The 18,643-nt window shown below is 28.3% G+C and overlaps 1 protein-coding gene across 1 annotated transcript; it reads left to right on the top strand.

Moving 5' to 3' along the window:
- The first annotated feature begins 5,161 nt into the window (after nucleotides 1-5,161).
- Nucleotides 5,162-18,585, top strand: LOC145750020 (phosphatidylinositol 3,4,5-trisphosphate 5-phosphatase 2A-like). Its single transcript, XM_082565927.1, has 30 exons — nucleotides 5,162-5,270; nucleotides 5,441-5,609; nucleotides 5,761-5,824; nucleotides 6,061-6,205; nucleotides 6,382-6,583; nucleotides 6,870-7,010; nucleotides 7,256-7,405; nucleotides 7,656-7,746; nucleotides 7,979-8,074; nucleotides 8,539-8,631; nucleotides 8,797-8,914; nucleotides 9,589-9,786; nucleotides 9,938-10,134; nucleotides 10,617-10,716; nucleotides 11,080-11,194; nucleotides 11,592-11,711; nucleotides 12,128-12,246; nucleotides 12,682-12,852; nucleotides 13,142-13,231; nucleotides 13,303-13,425; nucleotides 13,777-13,959; nucleotides 14,340-14,460; nucleotides 14,554-14,623; nucleotides 15,024-15,100; nucleotides 15,225-15,337; nucleotides 15,864-16,049; nucleotides 16,410-16,627; nucleotides 16,973-17,015; nucleotides 17,540-17,639; nucleotides 17,800-18,585. Exons 2-30 carry the CDS (start codon nucleotides 5,473-5,475, stop codon nucleotides 17,885-17,887), a joined length of 3,669 nt encoding a protein of 1,222 aa, XP_082422053.1. The 5' UTR covers nucleotides 5,162-5,270; nucleotides 5,441-5,472; the 3' UTR covers nucleotides 17,888-18,585.
- Nucleotides 18,586-18,643: the final 58 nt, after the last annotated feature.

Below are 18,643 nucleotides of genomic sequence, written 5' to 3'. Positions count from 1 at the left end.
AATATTTAAATCTTGTTATTTTAACAATTAATAATGTCTTACTAAGCTAGTGCACGATTATTGAATTGTAAATAGATAATAAACTCACCAGGTCAGCTGGAATCGCCATGTCCAACACTTTTGGTGCAGCTGCACTATCTGCCACAGCGACGGGTTCAAATCCTGTGACAGTATTAGTTGTGCTTGCGGATCCTGATATACTTGCAAAATCTAATGAAAGTACATCGGCTAATGCATTTGTAGCATCGAGTAACGTCTTATCGGCCAATGCAATGGCAATATCCGATAAACTTGCCATTTTTGGGTAGCTGGCAATGCCCAAGGCTTGTCCAAGGGCAAGGATATCTTCAGCAGCTACAACAACCTTGCTCTCGTTGATAACCAACGTCACCAAATTATGAGCAATCGCAGAAAATCGCTTTTTATTTTCCTGAAAATGTTTTTAATCTAACATTTGAATAACAAAACTTAAAGCTGTTACTTTTACAAATAATATTTTAAGATAAATACAACACCATACTGAAGTAGTGCACGCTTTATTAATTGCCTATATAAGATTAACTCACTAGGTCAACTGGAATCGCCATGTCCAATACTCTTGGTGCAGTTGCAATATCTGCCACAGCAACGGGGTCAAATGCTGCGACAGTGCTCGTCGAGCCCAATATTTTTGCAGAATCTGATGAAACTACTTCGGCTGATTCATTTGTAGCATCCAAAGGACGAATAAAGGCTTGTGCATTGGCAATTTTTAATGCATTTTTAGCTTCTACAACATCAATGCTTTCGATCAATAGGATTTTAACAAAATCTTGGGCAGTTTTTTTATATTTCTTCTTCGTAATCTAAAAAGAACTAGTTATAAAAAATATAAACTAAATATACAGAAAAACACTTTTTATAAAAATACATAGTATAAAATGGGTTAAAATGTAAACTTAAAGTGCCCAAAAAAATTACCTTTTTATGTGCCTTTTCAGCATCTATTTTATTCACGCCTGTTGGATCCAATAATGGAGCGATATCTGTTGGGCATACCAAGCCCAATTTATTTACAGAATCGAGTAACGTCTGATGGACCAATGCAATGGCAGTATCCGATAAACTTGTCAATCTTGGTTGGCTAACAATGCCAAGCGCTTGTCCAGTTGCAATGCCAAGTGCTTGTCCAGTGGCAATGCCAAGTGCTTGTCCAGTGGCAAGGATATCTTTAGCAGCTACAACAACCTTACTCTCGTTAATAATCAACGTCACCAAATCATTAGCAACTTCAGCAAATCGCTTTTCTTTATCCTGGAAATATTTTTAAACCATTCAAGATACAAAACAATATTTAAATCTTGTTATTTTAACAATTAATAATGTCTTACTAAGCTAGTGCACGATTATTGAATTGTCAATAGATAATAAACTCACCAGGTCAGCTGGAATCGCCATGTCCAACACTCTTGGTGTAGCTGCACTATCTGCCACAGCGACGGGTTCAAATCCTGTGACAGTATTAGTTGTGGTTGCCGATCCTGATATACTTGCAAAATTTGATGAAAGTACATCGGCTAATGCATTTGTAGCATCAAGTAACGTCTTATCGGCCAATGCAATGGCAATTTCCGATAAACTTGCCATTTTTGGGTAGCTGGCAATGCCCAAGGCTTGTCCAAGGGCAAGGATATCTTCAGCAGCTACAACAACCTTGCTCTCATTAATAACCAACGTCACCAAACCCTGAGCAATCGCAGAAAATCGCTTTTTATTTTCCTTAAAATGTTTTTAATCTAACATTTAAATAACAAAATTTAAAGCTGTTACTTTTACAAATGATATTTTAAGATAAATACAACACCATACTGAAGTAGTGCACGCTTTATTAATTGTTTATGTAAGATAAACTTACCAGGTCAACTGAAATTGCCATGTCCAATACTCTTGGTGCAGTTGCAATATCTGCCACAGCAACGTTGTCAAATGCTGCAACAGTGCTTGTCGAGCCCAATATTCTTGAAGAATCTGATGAAACTACTTCGGCTGACGCATTTGTAGCATCCAAGGGATCGATAAGACCTGTTACATTGGCTATTCTCAATGCTTTTTCAGCCTTCACAACAACATCGATGCTTTTGAACAAAAGCAATTTACCAAAATCTTGAGCAGTTTTTTTACATTTCTTCTTCATAATCTAAAAAAGATTCGTTGTAAAATAGATGACTAGTTGTAAAATAGAACTAACATTACAAAAAAAAAACTTTTTTTATGAAAAATAGATTTTATAAAAATGGTAAAAATGTAAACTTAAAAAGCCCCCCAAAATTACTTCTTTTTGTGCCTTTCCATCATCTAATATATTCACGTCCATTGGATCTGATAATGGGGCGATATCTGTTGGGCATACCATGCCTAATTCATTTACAGAATCAAGTAATGTTTTATCGGTCAATGCAATGGCAGTATCCGATAAACTTGTCAAGCTTGGGTGGCTGACAATGCCAAGCGCTTGTCCAATAGCAAGGATATCTTTAGCAGCTACAATAGCCTTACTTTCGTTGATAACTAACGTCACCAAACCACGAGCAATCGCAGAAAATCGTTTTTCATTTTCCTGAAGATATTTTTAATCCATCATTCAAATAACAAAATTTGAAGCTGTTACTTTTACTAATAATAGTTTAAGATAAAAACAATATTATACTAAGCTAGTGCATGATTAATTTATTGTCTATATCAGATAAACTTACCAGGTCAGCTGGAATCGGCATTTTCAACACTCTTGGTGCAGTTGCAATATTTGCTACGGCGACGACGTCAAATGCTATGACAGTATTAGTTGTGCTCGTTGAGCTCAATCTACTTGCAGAATTTGATGAAACCACGTCGGCTAATGCATTTGTAGCATCCAAAGGACCGATAAAGGCTGGTGCATTGACAAATTTCAATGCATTTTCAGCTTTCACGACATCAGCGCTTTTGAGCAAAAGCATTTTAACAAAATCTTGGGCAGTTTTTTTATATTTCTTTTTCATAATCTAAAACAAGAATAGTTATAAAATGGACGAACTAATTCTACAGTAAAGCATTTTTCTATAAAAAAGTACATACTATAAAATAGGTTAAAATGTTAACTTAAAGTGCCTAAAGATTACTTCTTTCTGTGCTTTTCCAGCATCCATTATTTTCACGTCCGTTGGGTTCAATAATGGGGCGATATCCATTGAGTCTACTAAGCTCAATTCATTTACAGAATCAAGTAACGTTTTATCGGTCAATGCAATGGCAGTATCCGATAAACTTGCCAATTTTGGGTGGCTAACAATGCCAAGTTCCTGTCCAGTGGCAATGTTAAGTGCTTGTCCAGTGGCAAGGATATTTTCAGCAGCTACAATAACCTTGCTCCCCTTGATAACCAACGTCACCAAATTATTAGCAACTGCAGCAAATCGCTTTTCTTTATCCTGGAAATATTTTTAAACCATTCAAGATACAAAACAACATTTAAACTCTGGTACTTTTAATTATCCAAGATTTAAACAATATTATACTTAGCTAGGGCACAATTATTAAATTATCAAAAGCTACTAAACTAACCTGGTCAGCTGCAATCGCTTTGTCCAATACGCTTTGCGCAACTGCAATATCTGCTACAGCAACGGGTTTAATTGCTTCGACAGTATTAGTTTTGCCTGTCGATCCTAAAATACTTGCAGAATCTGATAAAACTTCATCGGCTGTTGTATTTGTTACATCCAAAAGACCGATAAGGCCTGGTGCATTAGCGATTCTCAATGCATTTTCAGCCTTCACAACGTTAATGCTTTCAAACAAAAGCAATTTAACAAAATCTTGGGCAGTTTTTTCACATTTCTTTTTCATAATCTAAAAAAATAGATTTTAAACAGACAAATTTGCTTTATGTACAAAGTTGAATTGTGTTATTAGTGCTTTACAACACTTTACTTTAAACACTAATATACCTCATCATCAACTCGCCCAACTAACGTAGCAACACATCTACTAACAGCATGCACGTCTTTCTGAAAATAAAGTTAATACATTCACAAACCAATGTTGATAAATAATTATATGTTTTTTGTTATTTGCAAGTTGCGTTTACGTTAGAAATTAGGCTGAACTTACCAGTGCAAAAGAACTATCTGCCAATTTTATCGCAGCTTCTTCCTAAAAAGGATATTTATAAATAATAAAATTAAAAATAGGCATATTATATATACTCCAACTCAGTTTTAAAATGTCTAAAGGATATTAGCTTTCTGTTTTTAAGTGACAGGTTTAAAACTAATGTATTATAAAAAAAATAAAATTACCTCAACCAATTTTGGTGAGAAGAGTGCGCTACTCTTAACTACTATCTCCTCTACATTGCTCTTGTCACAAGGTACAATTTTACCTTCAATTTCATTTTCAATTGTAACTTTGACCACTGGTGTTTTAGACGTAGAACTACCGACAACTGGCATGCCAATTATCATTTCTACATCCTAATTAAATAAAAAAATATATCTATATTTATTATTTATAATAACATAGAGTTACTTTATCAACATTTTTGCAAAGAACATAACATTTCTTATACATTATGATCTACACGGCTGTTAATTCAAGTGTAAATTAAAAAAATTAAAAAACTAAAATTAATTTTTTAACAAGCTTTTATTTAAATTGCATACAAACCTCCTCTTCTCTCGGCTTTTTACATCCACTACAACAATTTCCCATTTTGCTTGATATATACTGATTAGTATAAATAGAATAAATTCTAAAATTTACTAGCAATTTATCTAAATTTATTTTTACGTGTGAACGATAAAATAGATTTTTGATAATAAAGTTTTTAATTTTTTCGTACTTTTTTAGTAAAGTTTTTCTTTATGTGACATCACATTAGCCTTTGTTAAAAATTAATGTGTATAGCTTGTTGTGCTTTTTTATATTATTTAAGCTAATGACAATTAAATTAATTTTATTTTTTGTTTTTATAACCGTCAAAACTATTTAATAAAACGCTATTTATAGTGAGGATAACCACAACTTAAAGATGTAATGTTTATGCACGTGACTTTACACTACAGTAATCGGCACTTAAAGCAGTGTTGTTGTGTTATGCAAAGAAACTTAAAATGCGATGCGGAAGTATTTTCGATATAGAGAAGGGAAGTGTATAGGCTTACGTTTTTGGCTATGTGTAAATGTGCATGTTGTATATTTTTACAGGTTTCAACCGTTTTTACTTTTTTTTGTGTAAGTAGCATAGGTCATAGGTGGGTACAGTTTTCGTTAGCGTTGTTTAGTTAAATTAAAAGGAATGTAACGAAAGTTAACAAAGAAATATTTTTATAACAAAATATATGTTTACAACGTGCAGACGTGGTAATTTATTTTTTTAATTTGTTTTGTTTTTTTTTAATGTAAAATTTACTTTCCAAAGCAGTTCTGAGCCTATTAAAAACTAAAAACTGAATAATGTCCGAGGAGAAATGGTATCACAGTCGTCTTAGTCGACAAAAAGCAGAAGAAATGCTTCAGAATGCTGGTGTTGATGGTAGTTTTGTGGTCAGGGCAAGTGAAACTATATCTGGAGCATATGCCTTAAGTGTTTTGTAAGTAATCAACAATGTTTATATTAGCCTTGTGGTATATAATGGTAGAAGTTAAATATCACAGATAAATATGCATCATTTTAAAATGTTTTGAGGTTTGATATATATGCCTGTGAAGTATTTTTATTAAAAAATATTTGTTGATTTCTAGACACCAGAAAACTGTGCATACTTATCGCGTTCTACCAACAGAAAATAGAATGCTTGCAGTTCAAGTAAGTTATTTCTATATCATTTTTTGTACTAAGATTTAAAATTGTCTTCCAATTAAAAAAAAAAATACAATTTAAAATTGTATTTTTATTTTAACAAGCTTATTTTTAAAAAGGGTAAAACTTGTTTTACAAATGGCCAACAATATTGTCATTTTTAAATAAAGGATAAATTAAGTCACAAAAATTAAATTTGCTGCTTATTAAAATATGCTTTCGAATGATATATTTGTTTTTAGACATTAAAAGGAGTTCAACAGAGACAGTTTGTATGTTTAAATGATCTTATTCGTGAATATTACAGCTCACAAAATGGTTTAGTTTGTGGTTTAACTAACCCAGTTGGACTTGAGGTTCCTTCTTCACCCATGTTTAACGTTGGGGGTAAAAAATTTCATCACTTTCGAATAAGCAACAAAATTAAAAATTTTTAATTTATGTTGTAAAAAATTTCAAATTTAAAAAAAAAAAATTAAAGTAACAAATGCCCATATTTTATCTAATTTAGAATATTTTTTTATATAATTTAAAAACGTGGAAAAATTAAAAGTTTAATCTAGACAAACATATTCGAACTGATGCCCTTCCCCCTCCACCCCCTCAAAATACCCCATTACCCTCTTCATCTCGTGTGGTTCCTATCTCAAAAGGAGGTATAAAAGTGATGCCCACCGATTTTTTTTCTGCTGCTCCCACCACTTCAACTCCTCACACGACTGAAAAATCTCCAACTTTTAGGGACTTACCGCCTGTTCCGACGAGGTGCTGTCATTTATTTAGTAAACAAACATATTTGTTAAAGCTGTTGTTGAAAACTTGAATTTCCTGTATTTTTATAAATGGATTTTTATTTAACTTTTGTAAGAAATTTAATACAAAGATGGTTTATACTTATTAAGCAGTATTTGTAAAATTAAATAATACAAAAAATAAATTAAAAATTACCCCATAGAATTTTTCTAAAATAGCAAATGTAGCTTTTTTAAATAATTTTTTTTATTTTTAAATAATATATTTAGAAAAAAAAATCTTAATATTATATATTTAGAGAGGCTCCAAGACCACTTAACAAAGTAGTTTTACCTAAACCACCAATCCAACAAAACAGTAATGCTGCTGTTGGAATTAATAAAGAAAATGAATTACAAGATAAACTGAACTCTAGGATAACTGAAATCAATTCAATCAGGTTTATAAACTCTATCTGCAAAATATAAAATTAAAACTTAAAAAAACAGAGTAGCGAACATTACATAGGGTGATCATCTCTATAAACTTATGTAAACTTATAGTAAAAATTAGTTCGTAACATATTATTATTTAAATATAGCTCTATATCAAATTTAAAACCTAACATAAACACTTTACATAAGATTTTTATAGCAAAAAGGCATAGTGCTGGTATACATTATTAAACAAATATTCATGTTTTAGTGATTCCAAGTTAAAATTATTTATGAGCATTGTGGTCCAATATATATCAGAGGGGGGCCTAATGTCTGATATTAAAAGTGTTAAACGAGGAACTGTACAATGTGCTGAACTACAAACTCTTCTTGCAAGAGAAGCGGTAGCTTTTCAAAGGTGTTATTTTATTTATTATGTTTTTTTTTAATTAATTATATAATTTTTTTTTTTAAATTTAAAAAATATTTTTTTGCTGTTACTATAAACTGGCTATATTTTTATTATGGTAATAAATAATATTTATTTGAAAGTACAACTTCTTTTAGATATTTAATCCCAGAGTTTTATTTTTTTAGTGTTATTATTAATATTAACTGAATAGGCTATAAGTAATTTTTTGTTTTTTATACATTTATTCTTTTTTCAGTGAACTAGAAAAATTTTATCTAAAAATTGACGTTTTGCGGCAATTGTTCGATCTTTCTTCTAAGCCAAAACCATCCCATGAATACAATAGAGTAAGTGGCATTCAAATTATTATTATACAATAATAAAAACGGTTAATTATTAAATAAGGAAGTTAGTTATTAATATAAACTTTTACTTTTAACATGGCTTCTTATTTATTTGAACTTAACCACATTTTGTTTTAAAAATTTTGTGGTTTTGCTATTAGATTAAAATTATCATTTACTTTGTTAAACATTTGTTATTAAGCAAACGTTTAAAAAAACTGAATTATATTTTAAGGACGAAGATGTGGATTTAGAGACTTTTTTAAGAAAACTTGCAGACTGTCAAGCTGTTGTTAAATCTCTTAACAGTCAAGCATGTGGTACTATACAGGTAAATAAAAGAAAACATTTTAAGTTAATGCTATTTAAGCTTGTTGTAAGTGTATAAATGCGAGAACGAATTAAAAAAAAATTATTTAATTTTGTTTTATTTAAAATATTTTTTACGAGCAAATCAAGTTGCTTGGTAAATATTTTTTCTGGTTTTAATTTAATTTTAAACCAGTTTCTGTTTCTGGGCTTCACTCTGCCTGTTTGTTTTTTCCGCATGATATTAATGTATAAGGAAACCTTTTGTTTGCTCATTCTATTGTTGCTTTTAAAATTATTATGAACTATGCCAGCATTCTCACAACTTATTTTTCATGCATTGTTTTATCAACTATATCTTTTAATTTTTAACTTTTTTGCTTATTTTTTTATTAGGATTAAATGTTTTATTTAAACTTTCTTTGCATTAAATATTCTTTAGCTATGTTATTATAAATTCAAATTATAATTTTTTTTTATGTTTAGAGTTCGTTAGGCTTGGCCTCCACCACTTCGAAGCAAAAAAATGTTCGAAAATTATCAAAAACTATTGTACCTCTTACTGAGAAAATTTTTGAGGTAACTTTTTGTAAATTTAATTTTTCATATTTCTTTGTGTAGGTTTTTTTCAACTTAAACTATTTTTTTTAATGGAAAAATCATTATTTGAGAAAATATGCAAAAAAAATTTAGGATTCATATATATAATAATACTTTAATTTTAAATTATATTTATGTGCGTAGGTTAAGCAAGAAACAGCATTAAAGACTTACAACAAACAAAAACTTAAAATAAATGTCAACACGGGCAAGTTAACTATAATAAAACCTGATGGACAAATTGACTATCATCACACAAAAGGTTTTTAATCATTTATTATTTTTTGTTACTTTTTGTACAACAATCATTCAAATAATAATATAACCAAGCTTAAGTTTTAATACTACAACCAATATCAACTAGATTTTTTTAAATTTTTATTTAATAGATTTTAACAAACTTTTAAATTTATGAACTTTTATTAAATACATTTTTACAAAGTTTTAAACTTTATGACTTTTAAAAAAAAAGGTTTTTTATAATGGTATTTAAAATGTTTATTGTATAATTTTTGCTCTAAAATACTGCAAAAGCCTGTTTTTAATACACGCTTAGCCAACTGTATTTAATTTACTAAACAATATAGGTTATAAGGTTGCAGTTAACTGAAAGAAGGAAGTAATACAAAAGTAAAGGAATCTTTTTAATAGAGTAAACACTTATGCAATATATAAAATATTGTTGTGTTGTTTGGGTAGTTATCCAAATTATGCTTTTCTTAAAATTTAAATTTATTTTATTAAACAACTCATTAATTATTATAACTAAACTGAGATTTGCACATTGTAATCTAAAATAATCAATTTTTTAATAGTATGTGTAATATCATTAAATATTTATCAATATCCACAAGTTAGAATAAGATACGGACGGGTAAAATTTTGTTCAAAAACAATTTTTTTTATTTTCAACTAAAATCTGACATTTTAATTTAGTTTTGCAGATTATCAAAAACAACAAATCGAAAAGCAAACTTGGAATTGTGCTTGAAGGAAACAAGAAAAAGGATTTTATGTTTGAGAAAAGTCCAGATCGAGAAGCATTTTGTCAGTTAATGCAACATGTTCGAAATGTAATGAGCAACTTAAAGGAACCAGATTGTGTTTCAATTTTTTGTGGTTCTTGGAACATGGGTAAAAATATTTTTGTGAATTTTATCGTAATTTAAATAAAAATTATTTTTTTTAGTTTTGATTCTAACTCTAATTAATTAATATTGTGCTTAATGACTTGGTTACCTTTTTTCAGATAGTAAAATTTTTTAAATACTTTTTTAATATGCAGGGGACGCAATCCCACCTTCGGACATAAGCTCCTGGTTTCTATGCAGCGGGTTGGGTAAGTGTTTGGACCCCTCCCTGCAGGGGATTCCCCATGATATCTACGTAGTAGGGACCCAAGAAACTGGGTTACCCGAAAAGGAGTGGATGCACAAAGTCATGGACACGGTGCATGAAGTAACACAGGCTAACTTTCATTTGGTGAGTAAAATAGTTACTATACCTTGAAATTCCTTTGAATCTTGAAACTTGGATATATTAATAAGAATTAAACTTACTCTACATAAAAAATGTATTCAATTAAAAGTTAATGGTTAGATATTTCTTTGACGAGTATTGTAACATTCTTAAAATATAAGTTTTTCTTGTGGCAGGGTTCATTAATAAACATATTACATTAATGTAAGGGTAATATTATGCAAAAAGCTAATGCTACCCTAATTCATAAAATACGCTTTTGATTTTGTAAGGTCTGTGTTTTTATATGCAATAAAAATTTCTTACATTTAAAGTTTATGTAATTTATTATCTTTTTGGTCAATATCTGGAACAACATTTAAAAAGGTCATACTGTGCCAGGTGCAGGAAATAATATAAATACTTTAATATGAGCAAAAAATTCTCAGAAATTGCTGCTAAAATACTAATTATTTTAATATTTTTAATTTTGTACAATGTTTTAGATTGCAATGGATGCTTTATGGCATATCAAAATTCTCATTTTTGTGAAGGAAGAACATAAGAATAGGATAAGTCATGTAAGAACCTCTACAGTAAAAACAGGTATAATTGTTAACCAAGTAATAAAATCTTTATTACACTTGGACTTTGTAGTGTACATAGGTAATTTATTAGTAATGTTTCTCTTTAGTATTATCATTCATATTTTGCCATATGTTAGTTATCTGTAATTTTATTAAAGATTCATTCGAGCGAATACAATATTTGTTTACAGTCATTAATTTTATTGTAAATAATTTGTTCTTTCTACCAATAATCTTTTTACTTTGCAACCTAAAAAAATATTTTTTATAATTTTTTATATTAAACAGCATTACATACTCATTATTCGTGTTCTAAATATTAAGTTTAAAAAATTTTAAAATTAATTTTTTTGGTGTTATTTTTTTGTATTTTTGTTTCTAGGAATAGCGAATGCACTTGGAAATAAAGGAGCAGTTGCTGTTTCATTTCAGTTTGGTGGAACTTCATTTTGTTTTATTAACGCTCATCTAACATCGGGTGCCGAAAAGTGTGTGAGGTAAAAAATGTTTTGTTTTTTGACTTAAGTTTTTAATCAATTTTTTTAAATAATTGAATAAATTAAAGTTTAAATTTTATTGTAGTAATGTTACATAAATTTATTACTTTATTTCCGATTTTTAATTTAACGTAGTTATTACACGTTTGCACTGGTTCAAAAAGAAAGTCTTGTTCAATATTAAATATTTATTTATACTTTAATTTATAAGTAATTATTTATTTGATGTAAGTATAATGTTGAAGTCTGTATAACGTCAATTGGTTTTAATTTAACACCACAACCACGTTATAATTGCTTGCCTTTATTTTAAATAATAGGAAGTAACTTAATTTATATTTTTAAATGGGCTCAATTTCCTGTGCTTTTTGGCTTACTTGTTTTTACACTTATACAGGAGAAACCAAAACTATCATGATATCATGCGTAACCTCAATCTGGGTGAAGATAGGCTTAGTGCTTTTGATCTTTCAAATAGATTCGATCATCTTTATTTTCTGGGAGATTTAAATTACAGGTAATAAAAATTTTAAAAAAAATTACCTTAAATTGGATTTAGTTATGCTTTTTATTTACATGGTTAAATTGTTTAGTGGTAAAAATTTTTAGTTTAATAGATTCTGGGTTTGATTCCTACTGCTTCCATGCTGTAATGCTTCTGTGTGATACATGTATCAACTTCTTATAAGCCAAATACTAATTACCAAATTATTTATTGGTCAATTGTAACTATTAATATTCCATACTGCCAAAACCAATTCGAGACAATGTTTAGGCCATAAAATGGTTCTTCCATTACATTAACAATATGTACAAAAATACTTGTTTTTTAACTTTACTATTTTTTATTGTTGGATAATAGTATCCAGGTATTTTTTATTGTTTAATCTTTTAAATGGGTGTTAAAAATTTAAAAATGGAACCTTGTTACAGGTTAGAGATGGATTACCAAGAAATAATGAGCAATTTAAATAGACAAGATTTAAATACTTTAATGAAAGTTGATCAATTAAGAAGAGATAAAGATTCTAACAAATGTTTTTATGGATTTAGTAAGTCCATTTAATCTGTAGAGAAAAAATGTTTCCTAGTTTTTTGTATGCATAATTATGTTTGTTGAAAAGTTTTAAAAAACTTTTTTTTTTTCGTTGAACTAGTTTTAGTAAAATGCCTGCCCAAAAAATTCTGTTTTTTTACCCATCCGTCTGCCAACATTCACATTGCTTAGTGTAATAGGATAATAACAAATATTTTTCTATTATAATTTGCCCATGCATCTCGACGGCAGTTTTTTATTCTGAAGATCTAAAAACAAAAACATACATAAAGTCTTTTTTAAATGTAGATTAAGTCAACCTGATTAGTTGCATATAAACTTTTGCAAAGGCCTAATGTAGAACACTATGGCGTTGTTGCCACCTAAACCCCAGACCTTACTACCTTTTATGAATTTTTTTTATATTAAAAACATTTTTTCTTGTTTTAAGATGAGGAAGAGATAGGTTTCCCACCAACATACAGGTATGAAAGAGGTACAAGGGAGGTTTATGCTTACATGAAAGTCAAGAAAACAGGAATTAAAATAAATGTTCCATCATGGTGTGATCGAGTTATGAAAAAATCTTACCCAGAAACCCATAATGAGTGCCATGCTTATGGTAAATATAGAAATTAAAATTTTTAGTAAAATTTTTGAGTAAAACATTTTTTTTAACTAACAAGTAAAGTACTACTTTCCATCTTCTAAAATTAAAGCTTAATATATCATTGTTTTTAGCATAATGTTGCAGCCTAATATATAAAGAAACATTTTTTAATTAAACTTTTGTAAGAAAATAAAGATTTTCGGAAGTCATTGTCAGTACTGATAAAAAATATTTTAATTTGCTAAGTAAAATTAAATTACTGAAAGTTGTAACTAACCTATTCATTTTTACTTCAATATAGGTTGTAGTGAAGATATCATGACAAGCGATCATTCTCCATTATTCTCGAACTTCAAAGTTGGTGTCAGAGGCCAATACGTTTCTAATGAAGGTAAATCTATTTTTTATGTTTTAATTCGTCCCACAATTTGATTAAAAACAAACATTTTTGTTAAATTTCAGGTATTTCTGCTTCATCAAGCAGTTCTATGCAGGGTTCAATCAATTTTGAACAAGTTGAAATAGTTTTAAAAGCTCCTGGTAAAAGCACTTTCTATCTCCAATTTCATTCATTGTGCCTTACTAGTAAGTTAAAAGAAATATTTTACTTAAAACTTATAGTTTGATAATAGTTTATTGTTTTATTTATTTTAAGTCCACATTTAAATTTATAGGTTTTAGATAATAAAATTAAAATTACCTGTTTTAAGAAAAGACTAGTTGGATTTTTGTGCATAACTTAAGCAAACCCATAAATAAAAAATTGGCTAGTTATTTTGATTATTATTTATTTAAAAAATTAATTTTATAAAAACTGTTTATAAACTTGGGAATTAAATTATACCATAAAAAAAACTAATTTAACTTTGCGGTAAATAAAAAAAAAAGTAACAACTTAAACAATAAAAATAATTAAAAAGCCATCAACAAATTTAGAGCCTGTCAGAAGTCAGCGAAACACAAAATTCTCATCATGTGAACACATGAACAACCATGTTCAAATATGTTGGAACAACGAGAGCATTGAAGTGTTGAAACCCATTATTAGTGATCGAGCTTACCTTGTTGATCAACATATTCTTGTTTCTATCAAGTCTGAAGATGACAATGAAGTTCATGGTGATCAAATTATTTTATTTCATTGTTCAGTATTTTGTTTTGAATAATTAAACCTTATTATATCTTGATAAATATTGGTTCTATAAACCAGAATTTATAGGTTTCAAAAATTTATCAGTGATTTTGGTTTTGTTTAGATATGCCATATAATAATTTTTCTGTGATCTTTGTTTTATTATCTTTTGTTTAATATTAATTCAAAAAGGTTTGGTAGCAAATGACAACATTTTAAGTCACTTTTAAGACAACATTTACAGTTCTTACTTTTGTTTAGCCTATAACCATGTAACAGATTTAAAAAAATCTAATATCACAAAGTTCATTTTGTCCGGAAAAAAAAATCAAAAACTTTTTTGTAAAAAACACAAACGCATTTGTAGCTGAGTGTGTTCTGGCCCTAAGGTCCATGATAGGGACTTCCCCTCAGAGCTTTGAGGAAAAATTAACGAGGAAGGGAGAAGACACAGGATCGATCAGAGGAAGGATGCTGGTCAAAGCAAGGTGGAATTTTATATTTATACTAGAATATTTTTCTTAAAAATAATAGAAAATAATTTTTTTTGAATGTTTTAAATTATTCTTACTTTTAAACAGGGATGTGCCACAGTCCAGGAAAGATAAAACTTATGACTTCATCCAGAGAGATACAGATGGAAGATATCAGGTAAATATATTATTTTGAATATTTTTCTTTATTACCATAATAATACTATTGTATCTATATTAAAAACCTAGTTGTACAGGGAAATATTACATTTTTTTTATTATTTAAAAACCTTAATATGCAAAATATGATTAGACATAATAAGGTAAAACCTACCTAACAAATATATTAATTAAGGAGTCTAAAAAAAATTGATTGAGTATTATCTTAAAATTGCATGTCATTTAAAAAATCGGTAACGAGTAATTAAAAAAATGGTTTGTTTTTAAAATAGATTCGTAAAAAAACTAAAAAAAATGTATGTAAAAATGCGAAGTATTAATTTATAGCAAACTTTTTAACTTAAATTTGTTTTTAAATAATGTAAAAAAGCGGTTTTAATTCGAAATTAAATTTTTAGATTGAAGAAGCTTATTCAGATATACCAGAAAGCAGTAAAGCTGTTGCTATTAAGGCTGCACCTAGAAATAGAGCTTTGTAAGATTGTTAATTTTACTGTTTTAATTTTTTAGTTATTTAAAAAAAAAAATTTTTAATTTTTTTTGACCAAATCAATAAGTGTGTATTTTTGCTATAAGCAGTATTTTTGTAATAATTTTAGGTCTCCAAAGAGATCATTACCCGGTTTATTACCCCAAAAGGGAAAAGTTGGAAAGCAAATGGGAAATAAATCAAATGTCCCAGAAGTTGCTGTTTACGGTGGTGTACCTGATGGTAAAAATTAAAAAAAAATTATTTTAGTTTTGTTAAAAAATATAATTTAATTGGTTAATAACTTAGTCTTTGTTTGTCATTTTAATTGTTGTGTAAAAGTTGCAACTCTTGACTAATACTTGCTTGCGAAAATTTACACAGGCACCACTTCATTTTTATTTATTTTGTAAATCTATACATTTACTTGTCGGAGTGGTTAAGTAGTCGCAACACTTGCTACACTACATGAGGTTGTGATGTTGATCCCCACTCCTCATATGCTGTAGCACTCTTGAGTAAGGCGCTGTAAACAGTAAACTCCTGCTAAGCCAACACCAAATCAGCAGCTTCATTGTTGGGCAATTATAATAAATATTATTGGTCATACATATATTTAAAATATCGTCAAGCAAGCTTTGTTATATATCTATAAATAATTAAAATAGATTATTGAATACATCCATTTTTTAATAATTAACATTCTTTTTTAAATTAAATATTTTGTATAAACATTTCTTCAAACAATAATAACTTTTATTTTTTTTAGCTGAAAATGAATATGCTGACCCTGATGCGATAGCAAGACCAAACATAAGAACTTCACCCCCAAATAACTCACCCAACAAATCCATTGCCCCCCAATATGAGGATGTTCCTGAGTTAAAAACTTTAGGAAAATATGAAGATATTAACCCATCTCCAACTAAGGCACAAACAGGAATTAAATTAACAGGTTTTTGTTTTTTAAATTAACCTTATTTTAATAATAATTTATTTCGTAAACTAATGTAAATGTGTTGTTTTGTTAATATATTTTATTTTTAACAAGTTTAAAGTTTAATATTATGTTTAACCAGTATTTTTATTTAAAATAATGTTTTAACAGAGTCTTTGTATTGGTTTAACAAGTAATATAAATTATAAACAAATTTATAATAGGTTAAATCTGAATCTAATTAGTAATATTTTGTATGTAAATTTGGGGCTTAAAGTCTGCTTTTAATTTATATATTTAATATATTACAATTTATTTACCAAATAGACATGTTTTGTAGTAGAATTAGAATGTAATATGAAATTTGTGTTCAATTAGGGATGAAACAAGCTCCTACTCGGCCTTCCCCTCGTCCCAACATTGGCAGGAAACCCAACTTACCCTCACCTGTTATTCGGGGTAACCATTCACCCACCTTTAATCAATCCCCAGGGGTAAAAAGGACCCCTAGTGTTGCGAAAGCGCATGATATATTGGATGAAGCATTGGCTGAGTTCGAAAATGTTGGAAAGTCTTTGAACGAGGAATTAATTATGGTAAATAATTTTTTTTTGTAAATAAAAAATTTGTAATTAGTTTTCTTTGTATTTATTTATACTAAATATAATAAAGAAAACTTAAGGGTTTTAAAGAAGCCCATTAGTTAGCTTGTTCATTGCTAAATATTTATTCTGCTGCTTGATTTCTGGGTCAATGAGAGCAGTAGGGATTAAAACCTTATGTAAAGCCAAGTGTTTTAACCAATATACCACGCTGCCGCTGCGTTAATGTTTTTTTTTTAACATTAATATTTTTTAGGAATACAAAAGATTTTAATGAAGTTCGTGGTTTTAATTTTGTTTATTTATTAATTGTTTGATTTTATTTTTTATAATTTTTAGAAGCTGCCTGTGGGGAATAGTCTTTTAAGAATCAATACGGAAGGTAAATGTTTAAAGATAATTATAAGTTGTCATTTTGTGGTTTTACTTAATCTTTTATGATATTTAATTAGGCTTTATATTGTGGCCTGTCTGGAAATTTTGAGATAAATTTTATTTATTTATTTTTCAAACAAAAGATTATTTTTTTCAATGCTATTTGCGTGGTAATGATATTTTAATTAATTTGGTTCAGTAATAAAACGGAATTTTTGTAAATAGTTTGATGTTTATTATTAGTAGTTATTATATTAAACCTAGCCTTAACTATATGCTTACCAAAAATAAATATTTTAACTTTTTAAGTATTTAATGAATTAAATTAAGTGTTATGTAAATGTTACCCACTTAAGTATATAAATTTATATTTTAAAACTACAGGTATATAGATATCTTTTTTTTTATATGCTGCATTTTAATTTTTATACTTGTAAAAATGTGTTTAAGTATTTTTTACATATTTAATATAAAAGTTATCGAAATATGATAATTTTTGGTGGTTTTATTTTGAACTTGTAATTTAATTAGGACGACCAGCGTCAGTTGAAGAGTTCCTAACAAGATTAAATCTTCAACATTACACCTCAGATCTTAAACAAAATGGGTGGGACAGCATTGAGTTTTTAAGGTCAGAAAAATATTTCGTATTTATTTAAAAAAAAAAAAAAATTTTTTTTATTTTGAATTTCTAATGATTTTACCATTTTTTTTAAGTTTTTTATATATGAATACATTTTTAAGTTTATTTTAAAATTTATCAAATATTTATGTTTTTTTTGAATATATAGTGAAATATCAGAGCAAGATTTAGTTGACTCAGGAATTCATAACCCCAATCATTGTCGTAAAATATTGGAACAACTTCGTTTACTCTGATTAAGTTTTTTATTCTAATTTGGGATGACGTCACAATAAAACCTTCGCTGTTACAAAAATTACTAACTAATGACGTCACAAAATTTAAAATATGTCATAAGTATACTAAATTTTTAACCAAAAACTTGGTATTGTAATTACAAAACGTAACTGGTGTGTAAATAGTGACGTAGTCAAGGGTAATTATGACGTCATTGCACAATGTGTATTGATGAGGTAAATAATACTCATCCGCGTAAAATATATGCAGTATACCCCGCGAGATTAACATATAGTAAATAGAGCGTTTGTAGAGAATGCCATTGCTTAGCAAACATTTTAGTTGTTTATTTACAATTTTCTGCTATAAATATTTGTTTTGTTTGTATAATTCTTGCTTATAATCATATTGAGCTGTCTTTTTTCTTTTGTTATTTAATTTGACTTTTTTTATTTTAAGATATTGTTTAATCACTGTATTGTTTAAAATGAATTTACATTTACATTTTTTAACCCTTCACAACATTGTCCATGTTTTGTTTTAGTTCATCTCCGCTTTCAAGTTATTTTATTTTTTAATCTTGCAGTTTTCTGGAATTGCTTTAATTGTCTTAGGAAATTTTTGCTATTGTCGAAAGCGAAACGCTGTAAATGAAATTAGTTATTACTATTAATCATTTTTTTGAAATTATTCTTCAATAAAATATATACGCAGATAACGCAGCCACAAAACTTTATCTGGTTTATGACTCAAACGAGTTAATGAAATGCCTAAAA

This window comes from Corella eumyota, chromosome 4 (genome assembly GCF_963082875.1).
Source record: "Corella eumyota chromosome 4, kaCorEumy4.1, whole genome shotgun sequence".
NCBI classification, from domain to species: Eukaryota; Metazoa; Chordata; class Ascidiacea; order Phlebobranchia; family Corellidae; genus Corella; species Corella eumyota.
The sequence above is the reverse complement of the archived record's forward strand: the minus strand, read 5'-3'. Positions and strand labels throughout refer to the sequence as shown.